This window comes from Sarcophilus harrisii, chromosome X, assembly GCF_902635505.1.
Source record: "Sarcophilus harrisii chromosome X, mSarHar1.11, whole genome shotgun sequence".
In the NCBI taxonomy this organism is placed as follows: Eukaryota; Metazoa; Chordata; class Mammalia; order Dasyuromorphia; family Dasyuridae; genus Sarcophilus; species Sarcophilus harrisii.
This window is the reverse complement of record NC_045432.1, coordinates 75,290,700-75,312,324: the sequence shown is the minus strand read 5'-3', so window position 1 is coordinate 75,312,324 and position 21,625 is coordinate 75,290,700. Positions and strand designations below refer to the sequence as shown.

The 21,625-nt window shown below is 43.2% G+C and overlaps 1 protein-coding gene across 3 annotated transcripts in view; it reads right to left on the bottom strand.

The window, feature by feature from the left end:
- IL13RA2 (interleukin 13 receptor subunit alpha 2) overlaps positions 1 to 18,619 on the bottom strand; it is a 44,972-nt gene extending 26,353 nt beyond the window's left edge. Inside the window, exons 1-3 of one of the 3 annotated variants that reach the window (XM_023507056.2) lie at positions 18,492 to 18,619; positions 15,621 to 15,819; positions 3,047 to 3,173 (exon numbers count right to left, since the gene is read on the bottom strand). In XM_023507056.2, the coding sequence (XP_023362824.1) occupies positions 3,047 to 3,173; positions 15,621 to 15,659 (166 nt within the window). In that variant the 5' untranslated portion in view covers positions 15,660 to 15,819; positions 18,492 to 18,619. Of the gene's footprint in view, positions 1 to 3,046; positions 3,174 to 3,375; positions 3,564 to 3,909; positions 4,203 to 15,620; positions 15,820 to 18,491 lie in introns of those variants that run through there. The other 2 variants (XM_012553368.3, XM_023507057.2) reach the window with 2 other exon arrangements.
- Positions 18,620 to 21,625: the final 3,006 nt, after the last annotated feature.

Here is a 21,625-nt window from a genome sequence, read left to right as displayed (position 1 = left end):
CTGTTCACCTGCATCGAGCAGCATGGCTCATTTGGGAGGCCTTTCCAAGGTAGCCTGGGCATTCACTGAACATTCAGGAAAACTGAGTTCCTCTCATTGATTTTGATTGATTATCATATTTTGCACAAGGGTTTTCCCCCAGAGGATGGAGGGATCCCAGAGCCTATCAGCCCATGTGCTGGGATTCAGAAAAAAATAACTTTGATATCCAAGTTATAACCGGATGGAGATGATTCCAATCTCAGCAACTCTCTCCTTCCATTTAATTGATGAGTAATTGAGCACAGTAGAGTACACGGGAAGTCAGGTGACCTAGGGGCTCTGCTCAGCTCGGCCATGTTTTTAGCTTTGGCAAGCCATTTCTGCTCTCTGGATATCAGTTTCCTGACGAGTCATAGGAGGAAATTGGATTAGATTAGATGGTGTCTGAGGTTCTTTCCAGCCCCGTGACTGAGTCCAACTGGAGAGTGTTTTTATTGCAGAATATCAGGGTGATATTCAAGCCTGTTATCATTTGAAGGTACAAGAGGGGAATTTTGAGTGAGGAAATCGAGTTTTCCCCTTCACAAAATGAATGCAAATGACTTGTTTCTCTTCCAGCAAAAGCCACAAAATAACTTTCTTTCAAAATTGCCTCATAAAACTAATTCTCTTCATTCCCAGGGGCCTCCTTAAAGTTCTTCTCACCATATTTTGTTTGGGTTTTTGGTTTTTACAGAAAAACTTGACTCTCCTTCAGAACCCTCTTCCTGTCCATTCCAGTTGCTGCCAGGTTTTTCATGAAGGAGTTCAGCTGGGTTTGCTTGTTTGTTTATTTTTGCTGAGAGAGCTGTGCCCTGGCTCAGTGCCAGGTATGATCTGAAGCCTTTAAGGCAAAGAGGGAGCAGATGCCATGCTCTCCTGAAACGTACTGTTAGCATTAACCAGCAGATGGCACTTGGGCCATTCCACCCCGAATGACAGAAGCAGGGGGAATGGCTCTGAGGGTCAATTGGTCCTAAGCAGAATTCTGAGAAAGTGAGACATTATGGTCAATTTGTGTTTCTGACTACATGAGGCTCCAAACAACGTGTAAATATAGCTCCCATTACTGGAAAGCTAGAGGAAGTCTAGCTCCCATAGCTCAGGGAGGAGAAGGCAGTGGTCCTAACAGCTGGCAAGTCCAGAGAATCCCAGAATCTCTCAGAGTGAAGGGATCAGTTCAACCCCTACTTGACCAGGGAGACCGGGTGGTGCCGTGTGGAGCGTGCTGCCGAGCAGCAATCAAGGATTATAAGATTTAGAGATGGAAGAGAACTTGGAAGCCAGTTCATCAATTCCCCCATTTTACATTTGAGGAAACAGATCGGGAGGCTGTTTCCAAGCTCACACTGGTAATGACAGAGGCCACATTTGAACCCAAGTCCCCTGACTCCAAAGCCAGCACTCTTTCTGCTGCACCAAACTCAGAGCTTGGTCATACACTTTTCCTGTTGATCCAATTTTCTCCTCCTTGAAATGAGAAAGGTAGAAGAGATGGCACCTAAGGGTCCTTCAGTTCTCAGGCTCGTGCTCCTTTGGAATTTGCTTTATGATACCAATGACAAGTGGGCATTCAGCCTACAGACCCATTTTAACCCCACCCCATCCCCATCATCAAAAAGACAAAGAAGGCAGCACCGTGCTATTCTCCTGCATCCAGCAGCATGATCCATTTGGGAGGCCTCTTTCCCTTTCCAAGCTAGCCTGGACATTCACTGAACATTCAAGAAAACTGAGTTCCTCTCATTTATTTTGACTGATTGTGATATTTTGCACAACGGTTTCCCCCCAGAGCATGGAGAGAAAATAAAGGCCTGTTAATTGGAAAAATTAAATCAAATTAGGTTTAAAAATAAAGCTCTGCTGAGTTTCCCTTATAAAGACCAGGACAAACTAAGTCGGTGTAATAAAATGGGATCTCGGTCATTCCCTCAGATGCTCAATCAATTAAGTGCTTCCTCTAAGAACATTGGGTACTCCTTGGGCAGGGACTATGTTCTGTCTTTGTTTTCCAAGTGCTTGGTCTGGACAGTTGGTTAATGAATAACTATTTGGTGAGCTCCTGCTACATTGCAGGCACTGAGGTAGGTGCTGCAGAGGCAAAGGAAGGCAAGAGCCCATGGGGAAGACAATATCTAAATAACTATAGACATACAATACTAAGAACAGCTAACATTTATACGATACCTACTATGTGCCAGGCAGCGCGCTAAGTGCTTTATAAATATCATCTCATTTCATCCTTACAACAGCCCTACGAGAGAGGGGCTATTATTCACCCTCATTTTCCTGATGAGGAAACAGAGGCAGACAGAAGGCAAGTCACATAGCTAGTAAGTGTCTGAGGCCAGGTTGGAACTCAGGTTTTCCTGATTCCAGAGCCAGGGCTCTCTCCAGTGTGCCAACTGGAAGACATTCAGAGAGAAAAGGCATCAGCAGCTAGAGAGATGGAGGTGGGTGGTATCCTTGTCTCCTGTGGCCACAGTAGGAAATCAATAAATGTTTGCTGTAAAGGTGGCCTGGCCTTCCCTCACCCCACACTTCCATAACATGGGCCCTACTGAGGACCCAGTTTTAAAAGCCCACGGAAACCCTTGCTCTCTGCCTCTGCCTGCCTTGTCTCGCTTTCCTTCCGGAGTTCGGCCCACTATACTTCCCTGCACCTGTCTTACCTAGTTGTGGATGCCCATCAGCCATCACTGTAATTTACCAAATTCTACCCCAACCCACTGGGTTTTGGCTGGGGAAAGCAGAGGTCCTCCTCTGTCAGTTGCTGCCCAGCAAAACTAGAAGGTCATCGGGCTTTGTTCTTGGGGGGGAGGTCTGTAATCCAAAATGGAGAACAAATGGTCAAGAACAAGACTTTCAGCAGGAACGTGCCTTCGGACAATGGTCTCCAGGCCCATTTGAAAGAAGCCTCCTTCAGAAATTCAGCTGGGGCATGTAGCACACTAGAAACATCTAGTCACTCCCCTCCAAATGAAGCTGAGACTGAAAGGTGAACTTGCTACAGCGGCCGACTTACCTGTTATATGCCTGGAGGAGGAATAGCTGTGTCCCAGCATCACCAAAAGGAAAGAAGGATAGACCCATTTGGGATATCTCAGCTTCTGGTGCATTTCTCCAGGGTCTAATAGCAGGCAACTGGCAGTCTGGGGGGGGGGGGGGAAACACCGTTTTAGAGGCCAGGAGATATATATTTGTTATGGTCTCATTGAACACAACCTGTTGGGTTAAAAATAATTGGTTCTTCACAACCTCTTTTGGTGATCATCGATAATAAGAGAGAGTCTGAATATAAAGAAAAGAACAAGGGGGAATCCTACAATAAGACAAAGGTGGAGGGGGCCAGACCTATGATCTCCTTGCGCAGAGCTCTCCTTGACAGCAAACTCCTTCCACTTCCCTGTGTCAGAGCTCCAAAGTTGACCTGGGTCACCCACCCTGCCTCCTAAGGCACATTTCTAAACAGCCATTCTTCTGTATCTTAAAGTTCTCGACACCTCAGATCTCTCATCTGAGCCTTCCAATAGTCTTTTGGGGGCAGGATACAGGTTATCAGTCCCATTTTATAAACTGAAATCTTAATTGGAAATAGATATAATAAATCACCAATTAACTAACACAAAGTTGACAAACTAAAAAGTGCTAACTGTGGTCATTCCTCGTTGCATATTCCCTAAGCAGGAAACCCTCCTAGAACATCTTTGGGGCAGGGGCAGCTCTTCGGATCAGACGACCAGAGATAGTCGATAACATTTAAAACATGTTTCAAAATAAGGTCTAGCTTGGGAGTGCTAACCCCCCTACCCCGGCCACGTCACCTACCTAAGGAAATGCCAATTTGGCTTGCCCAAACTCCCGAGGTGGCTTCCCCTCCAGACTCACCCAGGGAGCACTTTCCACTCAGCTGTCCCCAAATCTCCTCCTATGTGGACGAATCTTCTTATGGCCCCACTCTTCCTTCTTGTCCTCCTCCTTGGCCTCAGCACATTTCCAAGTGCTCAGTTGTCTGACTTGGCTAGCTTTTGTGGGGACATGGATTTTTCCTGGGTATTATAACCTCTTTCCTGTTCCCTTTATTATGTTACAGTATGAGTCACAGCAAAACTGGTACTGGGGAAACCACCTATGATTCACTAAGTGGGTCTCTATTTGTCATCTAAGAAAAAGATAATACTAGACTTATTCTGCAACAGAGATGGTCCCTCCCTCAGCCCCCCCTTTACACCCTAACCCTGATATACACATCCACATAAACAACATCTGACTTTGATTTATGATGTGCTTTCAAAAGAACTTGTCCTCTGCCTCCTCCCTCTATCTACGTAACCCTTCCTGAGCCTCTAGTCCGGTCCACTCATTGTGTTAAATGCCAGACCACAAGAGCTGGTCTATTCCATTTCAGCAGAGTCATTTAAACTACTTCAGCAACTGCATTGAAATCTTGCTGGATGGGGAGAGGGATTATGGGAAGGGAGCCTGCCAAATAGTATATTCGTGACAATAAGTAACCCAGTGAAACCTGCCAATATGGGGACCGTGACCTGATCGAATGAGATCATGTTTGTAAAGTGCTCAGCACAGAACCTGGCACATAATAGGTGCTTAATAAAGGTTTGTTCCCCTCCCCTTCCTCCTTCCCCCTGACCAGTTCTGTTTAAATAAATGTGACTTTTGCCCTAGCCTCACTTCAGATTTTAGGGTACAGACACTAGGCGTCCCCCCGAGACTGGATTCTGTTTAACTCCTCCCTGCTGTGTTTGAATCTTTTCCATTTAGTCTCCTGATCTCTAGGCCAGTAGAAATTATGTTCCTCATTTATTTCATGATTCAGTCGATAACTTAGCCTTTTATTCATCAAGACAAGCACAAGCCTGTATTTTATGAGTGAACAAAGGAGATAGTCTTGGGCCGACTCAGATTGAAAGTTGAAGGATGGAAGGATGTCAGGAAAGAGAAACTGACTAAGAATGTCTCTTAAGCAAGCCAGCCTCCTGCAGCAGCATCTGAATCGACTACAGGTATTGTGCTGTTGTCTTTTTCAAAGCCGCAAATAAATCTTCATGAAAAAAACGATTACTTCCAAGAACGTGACGGATGGGTTTTTCATAATATCACTGAAGCGACTTTTGAAAATTACATACAAGTGTGATGGAAATGTCATAATTGGCATCTTTTGATGGAAATATTTTCATTACTGTGAAACTTTCATTTTTCGTTGCCATCATTTGAGACATCGAAACCCAACAGCCAGAGTGTAACAGACTGTCAATGAGAGAAAAGGGGGGATCAGGGAGGAGAGATTCAAAAGGCACAAATGTGATCTACAGCCACTGAGATAAGTTATTAAGCGTTTCATCGGAAACAGTGATGGTCAAAGAAGCCTGAGTTCTAGGCCTGGCTTTCTTGGGCAAATCACATCACTTTTTAGGAGCCTCCACCTGAAAATGAAGGACTTTAGAAGATAGGTACTGGTCCTTTCCTATCCGAGGCCTACAGTACCACTGCAATATAAATTCTAAATGAAGTTTAGTTTAATGCAACATTAGTTAAACGAAACACTCTAAAAATGGAATGGTCAATCTGAGCCGGCCCAAGAGAAGAAACATGGAAATTCCTTGGAGCACTATGGGACTGTGGAGAAGAGTACAGACTGACATGACAGATGTGGTTGCTGTGTTCTCTGGAGTTACTTCATTTTATTATGAGGGAAGGCTCACAGATTGACAGAGGGGAGGGGAGAGGGGCACAGGAATGTGGAAATGATTAAGATGGAAAAACAAAAGGCTTCAAAAAAACTCAAATTAAAAAAAAAACAATGTGAGCTTTGATTCCTGGAACAAAAAGTGCTAAAATTTCTAAAGGTTCTTCATAAGCAATTTGGACTGGAATTAACAAGAACTTTGGTTTTGGGGGGGGGGGGTTTGGCTTTTTTTTTTTTTTTTTTGGTTTGGACCAAGGCTTTCTTTGGCACAGGAAATTCCACTATAGAAACACCCTGCACCAATGTCGATCAGCAAGTTGTCAGCAGCGCAAAGTCCTAAAGAGTTGTGCAGCAAATGACCATGTGGAGACTCAATTCCTTAAGCCAGAGGCGAGGAGTGAGGAGAGGGGATCCTCTATCTGACACTGTTACCTCAAACTCAAAGCCTCAGTTTCCTCATATATAAAAAATGGGGTCATGAAAGCAGTATTATCTATATTTCAAGGTAACAGAAAAGTCAAATGACATAATGTTTATGTAAGCCTGTGTCAGGACCAAACCAAACACTGAGAAAAAACATAGTCATAGAGATACTTTCCCAGGAGTCCTTGGTCATTGAGATCATGAACTAAGAATTTAGGAGGCTATTTACTCTTCATTAAGAATTTGGAATAGAAGAAGGAAGCCATGACAAAGAGGATGGCAGCTGTGGTCCCCTCCATTTTGATGGACTTTAGCAGAAACATGCATTTAGCAGCAGATTAGATCCTTTCTACTCTCCCCTCAAAAGATTCTGAAAGAAGAGGCTGTTGCATCTGTGACCCTGATCAGCAACGAGGGCGAGATGGGAGAAAATTAGAACACTGAACATTGCAGACTACACTGGGGTGACATGACCCCTGCTGTCCCCCAAGAGAAATTCCTCTTCTTGTGACTCTGAGATCTCATTGCCCCATTCGTACAGAGTTTTGGCTTTACCCATTTTAGTGAGTGGAACGAGTTAACAAAGAAAAGCAAGGGGTGTTTAAGAGAGAAGGTCAAGTTGGAATCCCAGCAGGGAAACATCTAGCTCTTGGATTTCCCAGGAGGAAGAGTAAAGAGAAAGAAAAGGCAAGAGAGTTATCAACTGAAGTCATCAAAGTCCCAGACTAGTGTCAGTGAGCTCTTTGAGAGAGACAGGAGTGCCTTTTGGGAAGCCATAAGCAGTATACCTCTAGGTTCCTGGGCATATAATTCCCCTGGACTATTGTTAGCAAGCCAGAAGTCCAAGATAAAGCTTTATACATTTTAAAGGTCCACATAAATGTAATCTACTACTATTAATTTGACCTTACGACAGCGGCACATTTTAGTAGAGGAAGTTTGGTGGAGGATGATTTTCCAAAGTAATGTCCTCGGGCCCCCAGGTCATACTACCATTCCAACTAGCCCCGAGTCTTTTGGGGAACATATTTTTCCTCTTCACTTTTCTTCTCTTTTTTCTTTTTTTTCCTCTGGGAGGTCATCTTCATGTCCTTCCACATCTTATTTCAAGATGTCACTCCAGAGGATAACACCTCGTACTTGACTTCCAGAATCTAAAATTTGGCTTCCATACCACCCAACTAAACAATTGAACTTCTGTGAGCTGTTTCCACTCAATCCAACAAACGTTTGCCAAATGCAATGCTGATGCCAGCTGCTGGGGGACCTACCCAGATGAAAAGTGGCCCAGTCCCTTCTCTCATTGACTTTGCAGTCTCCTTGTGCCTACCTATGCATCAGGAGGTATCTCTTTATCTACTTAGTATCCCTTTTATCTACTGACTCCCCACCTCCTTCTCACCCTCTCCCTCCCTTACAGTGACACTACAATGATGTCTACCACATCCTTCAAAAACCCTTTCCTCGATCCTGCCATTCCTGTAAGCTCTTCTCCTCTCTCTTTCTTCCCATTCCCTACGGAATTCCTACAGTCACTGTCTCTACTTCCCTCCCGACAAACTTCTCACCCCCTTGAAATCTGGCTTCTGATGCCGCCACCACCCTTGTGAAGCTGTTTTCCTGGATCCCAAAGATTTCAATCTCTAAATCCTCAATAACCATCTTTCTAGATCTTCCTGCAACTGAACACTATCAAGCACCAGCCTCCCACCAACAGAAATGTTTCTCAGTCTCTTCCTTTTTATACCCTCTCTCCTCGTGATTATATCTGTTCCCTTGGCTTCAACTATCAACTCTCCCCAGTTGATCTCCAAATCTAGGCACTGAAGCCTATTTTCTCTCTTGAGCTCCAAATCCACATCTCCGTTTGTCTGTTAAGACACAGGCTTACATAAATATTATGTCACTTGTCCACTTGTATACCCCATCGCCATTTCAAAATCAACCCTTCTAAACCTGTCCCTCCTACATTCTTCCTGTTGCTCCTGATAGCACCATTCTGCTTCCAGTCACCCAGGTTTAACTTCACATTGGACTCATTCCGGCCTCTTCCCTGCCCATCATAAATCTCTGCTATGCTATCATCACCACAGTTCAGCCCTTCATCAACTTTCATGTGGAATATTCTCCACATCACTGCAAATTAATATTTCCAAGGCACAGGTCTGGCCCTGTCACTTCCTGTCACTAACTTGCTTACACTTACTTCGTAAAAGTAGAGCGGCACCCGAGGGAGAAATAAGAATCAGTTTGTGCTAGGCAAGCCACCACTTAAATTACCATCTACCCTCAAATCTTAATGGAGACAACCTAGGACCATAAAACTCAAGAGCCTTGGGAATATCAGTGCCCCACCAACTTCTAGACCTGCTTTCACCTCAGTACCTGAATCCATCACCTAGGGAAACAGGTCTTGAAGATAAGGAGCTTCCATTTCCACCAACTGCCAACTACCTATCACCGATAGGGCAGGTAAAGCTAGCCTGACTCAACCAGCAAGGCATCTTGGGGGGAGGCAGGTAGAAAGAAGAGGCTTATGTGCTCAGACAAGCCAAACCACCACCACCACTTTGGCCACTGTCTCCTCTCAGACTTCAATGGAGACGGTCTGGGATCCTGAGCCTAAAAACCTCAGGAAGAGCCAGGCCTCCAGCCCAGTGACCTCAGCCATCCTCCTGGTAAGCAAACCCCATGGAGATGCAGACTGGCCATTGCTCTGGTGGGTGGCCACAACTTCTAAAAACTCAGAAAGAAACTAATGTCATTACATCAGTGGAAGTAACATTAAAGAACAGGCCTGACCATCTGCTTTGTTGCTGTAATAACCTAAGGACCATGGAATGTTTCCAATTGACTTGTTAACTGAAACATTCAATCTTTACTATGTCCCCCATAAGAATCTGAGCTTCACAAGCAAGAACTGCCTAACTTTTCTATTTGCAGTATTTGTATTTAAGTTGACTAGAGCTTCCCACATTGTAGGTTCTTAATACTTTTTGATTAATTCAAAAGCCTTGCTTTGTACTCTCATGGCAATTAATTATATCAGTTAAATTTCTGTGTGAAATTATCATAGTCTGTGTCTATGTCCTTTCTTCCATCTACATCCCATTTTTCATCATCAATAACTTCTCTGAACAGGTCAGAATGGACTTTCTATATAACTGCATGCTATATATTTTCTCATACTTGTTTTAGATTGAGTATTGATTTTTATGTTTGCTCTGACAAGTTGGCAGTCATACTGTGATATGGGACAGTCTCACATCACTAGTGAGTTCTTTCTCACCTGCATCCCTAAAATGTAACCAATTTCTTTTTGTGCTATTATCAATTACTCACCATATCCAAAACCTACTCATGTTTTTCTCAAACACAATTTTCCCATATAGGCACAAGCTTCTGGGTAATCGACAAGTCTTTGACCTTTCTTCTTGCTTCTTCTTGATGCAGATTTTCCAATGTATTTCTAACCATCCTCGTCGTCCTCATCTTTTCATTCAAGTCTCCAAGTATCAAGGGATATGATTTCATTTGATGGGCCTTGTCAAATTCTTCATGAATTTTTCTACCTTGAAGTTCTTCCTCTGCAGTAGATTTTGGAGCACAAGCTACCTCCTTGGCATGGAAATTTCATTTGGCTAAATGTTCCAGGAAATTTTGCTCATTTTCCCCCTTAAATAACAAAACAAGAGCAGCAGTACTTTATGTTATCACATTTACCTTTTGGGAGGTAGGTGTTCTTAGTATCTTCATTTTACAGATGAGGAAACTGAGACTGAAAGAGGTAAAGTACCTTGCCTAGGAAGGATCTGAGCAGGATTTGATTTGAGCTCTAATTATTGCATCAATAAAATGAGGAAGCTGCTTTGAGGAGAGACCTGACCATGTGTGATCGGAAATCCTTGAAGAGCCTTTGAAGTGTTTCCAGACATTCCATAATTGGTTCCAGTCTCCTAATGACATGATAAAAGATGGCCTCTCTAATTGGCAATAGTTGTGGACTCAGAAATGGAGGCATATTCCAAAGGCTTTTCTGACTCTCAGCCTTTCTAAATGGATTAGAACTCTTCTCCTGGTCTGACTCCTTCATTGATGACATTCCCTGAGAGATAATGCTATTAAGAGGAAAGGGCTCAGAGCCTGTCTCTATCCAAGACAGGTGGCCCTGAGGAAATGGCCTTTGTCCTCTACTTCAATGTCTATTCTTGTGTTGTAGGTGAAGGAGATTAATACAGAGGCTACAACTTTGACTTTTTAAAGGTCAGTTAAGTCCAAATTTTGCAACCAGCTCAGCATCAACCCACTGTCTTACTGTTCTGAACCAATAAGACAAGGATGCATCTGGTAGAGATGTTGCCAGTGATGGTGGAACCAATGCTACTTAGAAACTGTATTGAAGTGTTTCTACTGGGCTTATATCCCAAAGAGATACTAAAGAAAGGAAAGGGACCTGTATGTGCCAAAATCTTTGTGGCAACCCTGTTTGTAGTGGCCAGAAACTAGAAACTGAGGGGATGCCCATCAGTTGGAGAATGGCTGAATAAATTGTGGTATATGAATGTTATGGGATATTATTGTTCCGTAAGAAATGACCAGCCAGAAGATTTCAGAGAGGCCTGGAAAGACTGACATGAACTGATGCTGAGTGAAGTGAACAGAATCAGATCATTGTACACGGCAACAACAAGACTATGTGACGATCAATTCTGATGGACGTGGCTCTCTTAAACAATGAGATGATTCAAACCAGTTCCATTGATCGTGTAATGAAGACAGCCATCTACATCCAGAGAGAGGAGTGAGGGAACAGAGTATGGAACACAACATAGCATTTTCACTCTTTTTGTTGTTTGCTGGCATTTTGTTTTCTTTCTCATTTTTTTTCCTTTTTGATCTGATTTTTCTTGTGCAGCAAGGGAATTGTATAAAAATGTATGCACATATCGGATTTAACATATATTTTTACCATGTTTAACATATATTAGATTACTTGCCATCAAGGGGAGGGGGTGGGGAAAAGGGAGGGGAAAAATTGGAACACAAGGTTTTACAAGGGGTTAATGTGGAAAAGGGGGGTTATCCCAAGGGGTTATCCATGCATATGTTTTGAAAATAAAAAAGCTTTAATTTTTTGAAAAGCAAAGAAACTGGGCTGGGTCTGAGCCCATTATCCCTAGAGACCAAAGTGGTATAGGAGAGACAGGAACAGTAAGGTATCGGAAAGAACTATTTTTGCCATGTCTTAGAATAGCCACTTATAAAAACTAATTGATGTTAAGTGGTTTAGTCAGTGGTAGCTAAGGGAGAAGTGGGGAGGTGTGAACTAATGATAATCAAGAAGAGATACCTCAATCCATCCTGGGGATCCTAGAACCCTGAAAAGGAAATGTAGCAGCCTGAGTCTAGGATATCAAACCCAGAGCATTCTCTGCCATCCAACAGTATCAGAACTGATGCAACTGAGTTTCTCTTGGAGTCACTGGATGGCAAGAATCTCACATTCATAGAGTACCTACATCTCAGTTTCTATATTATCTCAAAATTCCTCATTCCTTCTGCCTCCCCTTTCTACCAGTCTACCAGTCACATTAGAGAAGGGGGCTACCCAGGACCGGGGGCCATATTGGATTCTTATTTCATGGCTTTCCATGACCAAAGAATTCCTCCACAAGCAGCCAATATATTGATGATGAGTCTTTCTGGACCTCGCTGGCGTGGTCCTCAGAAAGCAGAATGTGACTTGCTGTAACTTGTCAGAGCTGACATTTCCATAGCATCCTCACAATAACTGTCAGAAAGATGCTACCTGGCTACCTCGTTTTTACTACTGAGAGTTAATGACACTAAGAAGAGATTAAGTGACTTGTCCAGGGCACAGTTTCAATCCATGTTTTTCTCAGCTGCCAGCGTGGATTTCTAGCCACTACCCATGGTCCTTCACTTTATATTGGAGGAAACTGAGAACTGGAAAAGTCAAGTATCTTGGCCCCCATCACCCAGCTAAGTAAGGGGGTGGAAGCAAAGGGGGGCCTCACACTCAGGTCTTCTCCCTCCCAATTCCAGAGTGTTTATACAGGCTTGTTTGCCCTCCTAAAGAGCAAGAGTTACTATGACAGAACCACCCACCCAAAGGCTGAGGGCTTCCATTCCGTACCACTTTGCTGCAGCATCTCAGCTCATTTCCCAGGTGCTATTTCTCCACAGTGGCTTAGAGCACTCATGGCTCAGCGCACTCATGGCTCAGCACCTTATCACATCCTCCAAGACTCTGCTACCTTACTACCCCCATCCTCAATCCAATTAGCAACAGCCCTCTGGACAAAACAAGTCTCTGAAAGGATATGTCCAAGTACCCAAGCAGTACCAAGCCATCACTTTAAAAATAGGTCAAACAATATTTGCGAGCGTGCCCCCAGAATGCCAACAAGATAGTCATTCATCCATATCTCACACTAGGAAAACACTGTCTTGTCAAAGCTGCTCTGGTCCTTTAGGGCTGGGTTTATTAAAACATACACAAAACATTTCCTTTATGCAAATATTTGATTTAATGCAGTGTGTTCCTCATAACCGTATGAGGAAGAAAGAGTTTTCTTGTGGGAACAGACTTGACTACAACTTAGACGTTTTCCTAGCCCTTCCACCTTATGCTACCGGCTTCTATTTGACTTGAAGAGTGGAGTTTGTGAGATAAGCTTAGATATCTAAAAGAAAAAAAACTACAAGATCAATGGCCAACTTTCTTATTTGCGGTACAAGGGAGATGCACACAGAGAGAGATAGCTCTGTATACTGTCAGCATGATTTTCTTATAGGAAAAGCAAAAAATCAAAGGAGACCCTTACTCCACTAACCTACTTACACTTACTTGGGGAAACCTGGCTACATTATTAACAAGATACAGGAAAGCCTAAGAGTACAGAAAACAAACTTTCTGTTAAAAACCTCCAAAGTATAGCAGAAAAAAAGAGCCAGAGAGTGTTGTAGATGTGGTGTTAGACTTGCAGTCGGGGAGACCTGAGTTCAAATTTGACCTCAATTGGAGAAGGGTTAAAAAAAAAAAAAGTTCAATGCTATTTTTAATACTCATACCATGAGCAAGTCCAGCCTTATTTTTTCTTCTCAATAGTAAACTGAGGTAGACAGCATCCCTCTCACAGCGATCCTCTCGTCAGGGCTGCCGTGGTGATTAAGTAAGGTGACATTCATAAAGAACTTCGCAAACCACCAAATATTATAAACTGGCACGTTCTTGTTTTCATTCTTAACAGTCTTGAGTAGCTATATGGCTATGAGCAGTTAAAGCAGGATATGGATGATACATAGTACGGGCAATTAACTATTGGTGAGAAAATCTATTCAAATAGAATACAGGCTAGGGGAAGTTTTTCCACAGAAAAGCACTGGTCTAGTTTTTTGGTCTAGTTTTTTCTTTCCTAGTAAACTAGTCTCAGGATTGGTTAAAATGAAGATAGAGTTATTTAGGTTTGAAATTAGTTTAAGCTTCATTTCAATGCTTTGAATGCATCCATATTGTGAGAAAGAGACAGAGACACAGAGAGACAATGATGTTTGTTTTGTGGTTGTTGTCTGTCCATTTTTGAAGAGGCCCATGGCATCAGGGACAGATGCCATGACAGGAAAGTGACTTGGATTTCAGTGAGGGAGGGCTGCCCAAGATCTTCTGCCTCACTTTCCCCTCCAGAGCTATCTGGGTCCACTGACCACATATAGATTGGGATGACTAGAGAAGTCTGTTTTGGAAGCAGAGTCACTGGGGATGGGTAGAAGTGAGTAGCCTTGAAGTTCCTGTCAGAGTTCTTCCCTCCCCACCTGAGTTCAAGTACAGACAGGGAAGCCCAGCTGGTTCTGGATTTGCTGACTGTTAATTCTGAGCTGTCACAATGCCAGTCTTAGGTAGTGGAATCAGGACTCCAGCTGAATGGCACCTTACCAAGATCCTTCTGGGTAAAGAACCCTATGGAGGAGGCGAGCACAGGAAGAAAGGGAGGTGAGCTTCCCCCAGAGCTGGTCTTGCCCAAAGGCTAAGTAGGGTGCTGGAGACAAATTCCTGGCTATTGTTTGGGGTGGTGTCAAGGAGCTAGCCTTGACAGGTTACAGATGATAGGAGCTCTCTGACTCCAAACATGCTCCTTCCACCCCTTCTGCCTCTCTCCTGCTTTGCCCACTGGCTTTTATGTATAATAGATTATGAAAATCAGTTAGTTATCATGTTATTTGTACTACTTATAAAACAGGGTTGCATGTTCATTCCCCTGAATTAGGTTTTCATTGATTCTGCAGTCACTTTTATCATTTTGGTTGTGGCTTAGTTCAGGATCAAAACATCGCTGCCTCGCCCCCCCCCCCCCAAAAAAAAGGCTTACTTGGGTTAAGTGGAAAATCAAAAATCAGGATAAAATAATAGCAGCCATTTATTTAGCACCTTAAAGGCTACAAAACACCTTTTCTACCTCACCGAAGACTCCCCATAAGGCTGAGAGATGAGTGCTATTATTCCCCATTTTGGATGAGAACACTGAGGCAGATAGTGATAGTGTGACCAGCCCAAAGTTACACAACTAGTGGGTGTGTAAGACAGAATTTGAACCCAGATTGTCCTGCCTCCAAGTCCAGCAATGCTTTAATCACTAGGCCATCAAGTTGTCTCTCAAAAAGCTGGCTGGTGAGTGATGGGAAAGTGACCATTTTCCCATGAGGAGCCAGCCTTTGATTCCCCACGATCAAGACTTTGGAGCCAGTGGGCTAAACTTGATCCAGGTGCCTTTATTAATATGGAGTTTTCTTGGCCTTCCTAACTGTGAAATAAAGTCCCCATGCAATATGGGAAATAATGCCCTTTACCTCTAGATATGTCTCTGTCTCTCTCTGTCTGCCTCTTTGTCTGTCTCTGTGGGTGTCTGTCTCTCTCTCAGTCTCTCTCTGACTCTATCACATTCTTTGTCTATCTGTCTTTTTCTGTCTCTGTATGTCTGTGTCTGTCTCTATCTCTCACACTCACTCTCTGTCTCTGTGTGTGTATCCCTCTCTCCTTTTCTCTTTCATCCTGAAATTTCAGAACTTCCAGGCAGAAAATCTGTCCTCCTTTTTATTATGGGGGAAAGCAAAGGAGGAAACCAACTTTTGACCAAAATATCAGCTCTAGTGTTACTGCTCACCACCTATATTAGTTAGGCCTCTAATCTCTGTACTTATATTGACACATCCCCAGTAATAAAGACTTTCAAGTTATTATAACAATTATATAAGCTCATGAAAGCTCAGCCCTCCTCTTTCAAGCGTCGCCCTTTGGGATTACTGGGATGTGTGGAATCCTCCTGGCAAGATCTACCTTTCAGGATGGCAAAGTTGGGTCCCTCTTCCCCTGGCTGCCCCCTCCACACATGCACACCTTCAGCTCAAAAACAGAAAGACAATAGCACCTAAGGTCTTCCAAATCACTTACAGTTGCAGCCCAAGCTCTCCCATTATGGGCTCCTTCCATTCAGTCTGTTGGGAGGTTTCTTCTGTCACAAGCCACTCCCAGGTGCTCATCCACTGCTAGAGTGAGCTAATCCCAGTGTGCTGGAATCACTCTTGGCTGCTGGGGCTACGCCTCCCAGGTCCGGGCCTTCTCCACGCCTTCCTGAGGGGTGTGCCCCTGACTACCCAAGGCATCACCCAAAAGAAACAGACACATACATATATTTCATGACCAATTCAGAGATGGATTGGCTCTTTGAGCAAAAAGTGAGGCTGGGCCAGGTCATAGCATTCCCCTTTGCCCAAGTGTTCCCCCTGAACACACTCTGTATACACACAGCCTGAGTTCAAAGGCTTGCTGGGAGCAGGACTTTGGCATCTCTTTCAAGAACAATGTCACCTAGGCAGCGGTGTAGGAAATTCACATCTTCAGAAGAAGCCAGTGTGTGGACTTAGTTGGAATGATTCTGCTTATTTATAACAAGAGGGCTTTTGATTTTTTAGGGGGTAGGGAGAGTTTGGCCCAAGTGGTAATAGTAATGACTTTAAAAACGAATAACAAAAGGAAAAAAACATAAATCATTTTTAAAAACCAACAGAAAAGAGCAAGAGTTCAGAAAAGGACAGATAAGCAGAGCAGTTGGGACCACTATGTTCAATTTGGAAACTTATTCCCTCTGCCCAAAAAAGGAACAACAAGCTGTGTACAGCAGATAAGAGCTTGCAGTGAAGGCCTCTTCTCTGGTATTTTGTGTAGGAAAGTATTTGTGTTCTTTGAGTTCATAATGTAATCGAAAACAATGCAAAGCCTTATTTTTGAAAAGTTATATTTTTAAGAACTTTTTTCATTTGCCAGGGGATGGGAGAAGAGAAATTCCCCCCTTACTATCTCTCTACAGAACTAAGATCAGCTCAACTTGATCCGGCCCAAGCACTCTTCTGCTCCCTTCTCAGAACAAGGTGGACCAGTCTTCCCCACAAGGAGTGGGGCCTGCTCTTCCCCAGCCACACTTCACCTCACAACTCCATTCTCTCCTTTTCACCTGCCACCCTGAAAATTCATTCTTCTTCCCCCACCCAATTTCCAGTTTTCTTTAAGATGTTTCTGCCTCACTAGAACATAAGCTTCTTGACTGCAGAGACTATCTGTAACCCCAGCACTTTGCACAGAATTAGACACATGAGAAGCATGTGATTTATCTGTCTACCCTCATGCACGTGAAACACTAGGGCACATTCTTCAAAGAGCATCTATTAAGTGCCTGTTGCATGTTTGTGATACAAAGACAAAATAGAAACAATCATTCCCTCAAGAAATCTGTTTGCCTAGGGATGCCCAATGGAGAAGAGCTCCCTTCATCGAGTCTAGAGTAGAAAGAACTGGAGCTAACCAACAGTCTCCTCTCTTCCCCTCTTCTCTCTCCTTTCTCCTCCTTCTTGCTCTCTCACTCTCTCTCTTACTAAGTTTACATGGCTTAAATTGGTTCAATTATCATCTCTATGCTATTGTTGCCCAGTGGGGTCTATATAGCCTACCTCAGTTTCTCCTCTGAGCTCCAAAAGTATATCACCAGTTTCAAACTAGATGGCCTGTACACACACATCTCAAACTCAATGTTATCTTTCCTCTTAAACTCACCCTATTTCTTTTTCAAAGACACCACCATTATTCCAGTTTCTCAGGTCTAAAACGTTGTGGTCTTCTTCAACTTATTCTCCTTCACCCCCAGATTCAAGCAGTTGCCAAAAATCTTGTCATTTCTATCTCCAGGAGTTTCATGTGCAACCTCATCTTTCCACCCAACCAGCCACCATTTCTCTTCAGGCCTCCAAGTGTCTCTCACCTGGACTGAAAGACTTTCCTTTTTTATTTTATTTATTTATTTTTAGAGAGGCAATTGAGGTTAAGTGATTTGCTTTGAGTAACACGGGTAGTAACTGTTAAACGTCTGAGGTCAGATATGAATTCAGGTTCTCCGGACTCCAGGGCCGGTGCTCTATTCACTGTACCATCTTGCTATCCCTTACCTGGACTGAACTCGAGGAGATTAGAGGCTATAACCTTGTGACTTTCAAAAAGTCAGGAGATCAAAGGCAATCCCAATAGACTTTTGCTAGAAATTGCCATTTGCATCCAGAAAAAAAACTATGGAGATTGAATGTAAATCAACACATACTATGTTCACTTCTTTTTTCTGGTTTTTTTTTTTTTTCCCTTTCTCTCTCATGGTTTTTCCCTTTTGTTCTGATTTTTCTCTCTCAACATGATTAATGAAGCAATGTGTATTAAAAATAAATAATTTTATAAAAAAGGTCAGATGAGGGGGTCCTGCCAGGGTTTCTAGCCAGACAATCTAGCACTAAAGCCCTGTGCAGCACAGAGACTTAGGGCCCTAACTTCGCGGTAGCTGAGATAAGGATCCATCCAACAAAAATCCTGAATTTGGATGTGAATGTGGTGGGATCAAACCGATGTAGAAACTGGATCAAGTGTGAGCCCACTTTCCCCAAAGACTGAGAAGAGATATCAGAGAAAAATGCGCCCTCTGAGGTGTTGAAGGGGAAAATGTTTGTGTTTCTCTCACCATGTTTTCAAAGTAAATATCCTTTGGTTAAATCTAACTGATAGTAATTAGTTAAATGGAATCGAGGCACTAGTCACTGGTGGTTAGTATGGAAGAAACACATTAAAATGGGCCCTTGAGCCAATAGCATTAGAGAAAGCTAGCCCCGATCCCTCAGAGGCATTGAGACCCATTTGTAGGGAAAAGTAGCTAGCCTTGTGATGAGAGTGAGGTCAGAGTATTTACTACACATACAACATTTCACCGATTTTATGACACTCTCTCCTTACCTCTCGAAATCCCCAATTTTCTTCATGAAACAGTACAGGTAACATCTTCCTCAAGAAGGTCTTTTCGGCTCCTCCCAGCACCTCAGGCTCCCTATCACAAAATTATCAGATATTAATTTCATGTATGTTTACGTACACATCATTTCCTATGACAGGACGTAAGTTCTTTGTGGACATGGGCTGGTTTCTGCTTTGTATTTGCTTAGCCTGGCACACTGTAGGCACTTTGACGACAGCTTTTTCCTTTACTTTGTTAAATAACTAGCCCAAGGCCACACAATTTATGGATATGATGTGCAGGAGTAGAACCCAAGGCTACTGACCCCCAATTCCAAGATCTTCTGCACTTTGATTTGTGCTTGCTAAGTTCTGGAGTGCCCTAGGTCTCCCTAGATATCCCTAAGCCACACAATCACATGTAGATTCCCTCCCTCTCTAGCTCCCCTTTACATGTTGTCTTCCCCAATTAGACATACAAAAACCTTAAAGACAAAGACTATCTAGAATGGTTTTATTGATAACCTCAGGGTGGAGGCACAGTGCCTAGAACACAGTGAATACTTAAAAATGCTCCAGGGATAATTCTTGAGAAAAATTATGAGCAAGCTGCAATGCAGGATTTAGAATCAACTATGGCTCAAGCTCTTGCCCAGCACCAGAACCCTCCATCTCCCAGAAGGTACTCATCTAAATCTCCAGGGACAGGGATAAAGAGAGCTGGACTCCCTCACCCCGAAACCAATTTGGCCTCCCTGGAACTTCCACCCTTTAGACCCTGGAAGAAAGCTAAGTCTTCCCCAGCACCAGCATCCTTCAGACAGCTAAACCAGGCCCTTTTCCAGGTTAACCAGCCCCAACTCCTTCGATTGCTTGTGCTTGCCCAGAGCCCTCAGCAGCCTGCCAGTCTGCAGCTCAACAATATTCTCCCTCAAGTCTGGTGCCCAAGACTACCCAGTCTTCCAGCTGTCTCCTACCAAGGCAGAAGATGGTGGGAAGAGGGCAGATTCTAGCCTTCCTTGCTTTGGACATTGTCCTCCCCACAGTAGACTTCCAGGTTGCCCTGTATCACAGTGGAGGTACAAAGTCCCTGAATATCCTCAGGAGCCCATTCCTCTACTTTGTGCAGTTGACTTTCCTCAGAGGTCATGGTGCTCACAACAATCTTATGCAAATACTACCCTGAAGCACATACAGGGAAATCGATTTGCTCTGAAGCACACAGCAAGTTCATGGTCAAGCGCCTGCTCAGAACCAGATCTTCTCTCAGCCTGGTGCTGTCCCTTAGGCCAGAAGAATGGAACTCTCTAAAGGAAAGGCTTTTGTCATTTAGGAAAGCAGTGAAATCAAAAGCAGTTGCTAACAGTTGTGGGCACATGTGTCCATATATGAGCATGGATATGAGTGAATATATGTATATGTGACAGGGTATGTGTATAAGTCTGGGGTGTAGGGTAAGTATAAGTGTGTACAAGTGAACGTGTGCATGTGTATGGTGTGTGAGCACACGAGTGTGTGTAGTAAGAACGTGAATGAATAGGTGCACATGTGTCTGGAGAGTGTGTGTGTATATAGGTTCCCATTGCCACAGTGACAGAAGGAGGCTGGCCTGGAAGAAGTCACACTTGGTACCCGCATGTACATGAGAACCAAGCTTAACTCTGCTGGGAATCATGCACTGCACAAGTTCTGCTCAAACCAAAGAGTTCACAGTGCGCAGTTTCAGATCAGACACAGACCACATAAGACAAAGCTTCAGAGGACCACGGTTACCAGAAAAAATTAGGACCCAAACAGGGATTCAAAAGAATTAGCCACTATGTGTACATATCTACATGGATGGATGTGCTCAAACTTTAAGAATCTGCTGTTCCATCCATGTGGGAACTGCCCGACAAGTCCCACTCATTACTCTGGCTGATAAATGAATAGTTCTCTGAATTGCCAACAAGTATATTGTCCTATCCAGGGTGACACAACTAGGACTGGAGTGTGATTTGAAGCTCGATCTTGTTGACTGCAAGACCAGCACTCTAGGCCCTGGCACACTGCTTCCCATGTGCATAACAAACCGAATCCCCCATATTTTACAAAGTAATTTCACTGCTATATAAAGGAGAGGCCATGGACCTGAAACCCAGTCAAGAAAACTCAGGTTCCCAAGAGATCGCTGTACACAGCAACTAGAAGATCATACAATGATCAATTCTAACGGATGTGGCTGATGTCAACAATGAGGTAATTCAGGCAAGTTCCAATGGTCTTGTGATGGAGAGAGCTATCTTTACTCAGAGAGAGGACCGTGGGAACTGAGTATGGATCACAACATGGCATTCTCACTTTTTATTGTTGTTCGCTTGCATTTTATTTTCTTTCTCATTTTTTTTTCCTTTTTGATTTGATTTTTCTTGTACAGCAAGATAACTATAAATATGTATACATATATTGCATTTAACATATATTGTAACATATTTAACATGTATTGGGTTACTTGCCCTCTGGGGGGGGGGGTGCAGATTTGGAACAGAAAGTTTTGCAAGGGTCAATGCTGAAAAATTATCCACGCATATGTTTTCAAAATAAAAAAAGCTTTAATTAAAAAAAAAGAAAGAAAGAAAAAAGAAGCCAGGACACAGTGATGAGGAAGAACAATGAGTGAACATACAGAGTTAAGAGATGTTCTGTCATGTGCATTGAACAGTAAAGAATCCAGCATCCCAGGATTATAGGGATTGTGAAAGGAATAAAGTGTAAGAAGACTGGAAAGGGAGAAAGGAACCACTTTATGGACTTCATTTTCATTAAGTTTTATGGGTTGCAAGGAGGTAAGCCAATCAAGAAACAGGAGAAAGGAACCGACAGCCCATGGGCTACTCTGACAGCCACTGAATGTTCAAGTCCTAAAAAATGGCCTCCAATATACCATATACGCTCTGTTATTGTAGATTTCAGAGATGACTTGACAACAATTTGCATAGAATAAGAAGGAAGATAGAGAGCTCGAAAGATGCAATGTTGGAGGAACACTCATAAGAGCTTAGTCTTAGATCCCTGAAGCATTCCAACTCTAAAAGTCCAGGAGCTAAGAAATTAAGTAAAGAATAAGCGAGGGACAGCATTGAGAAGCTCTCACCCAG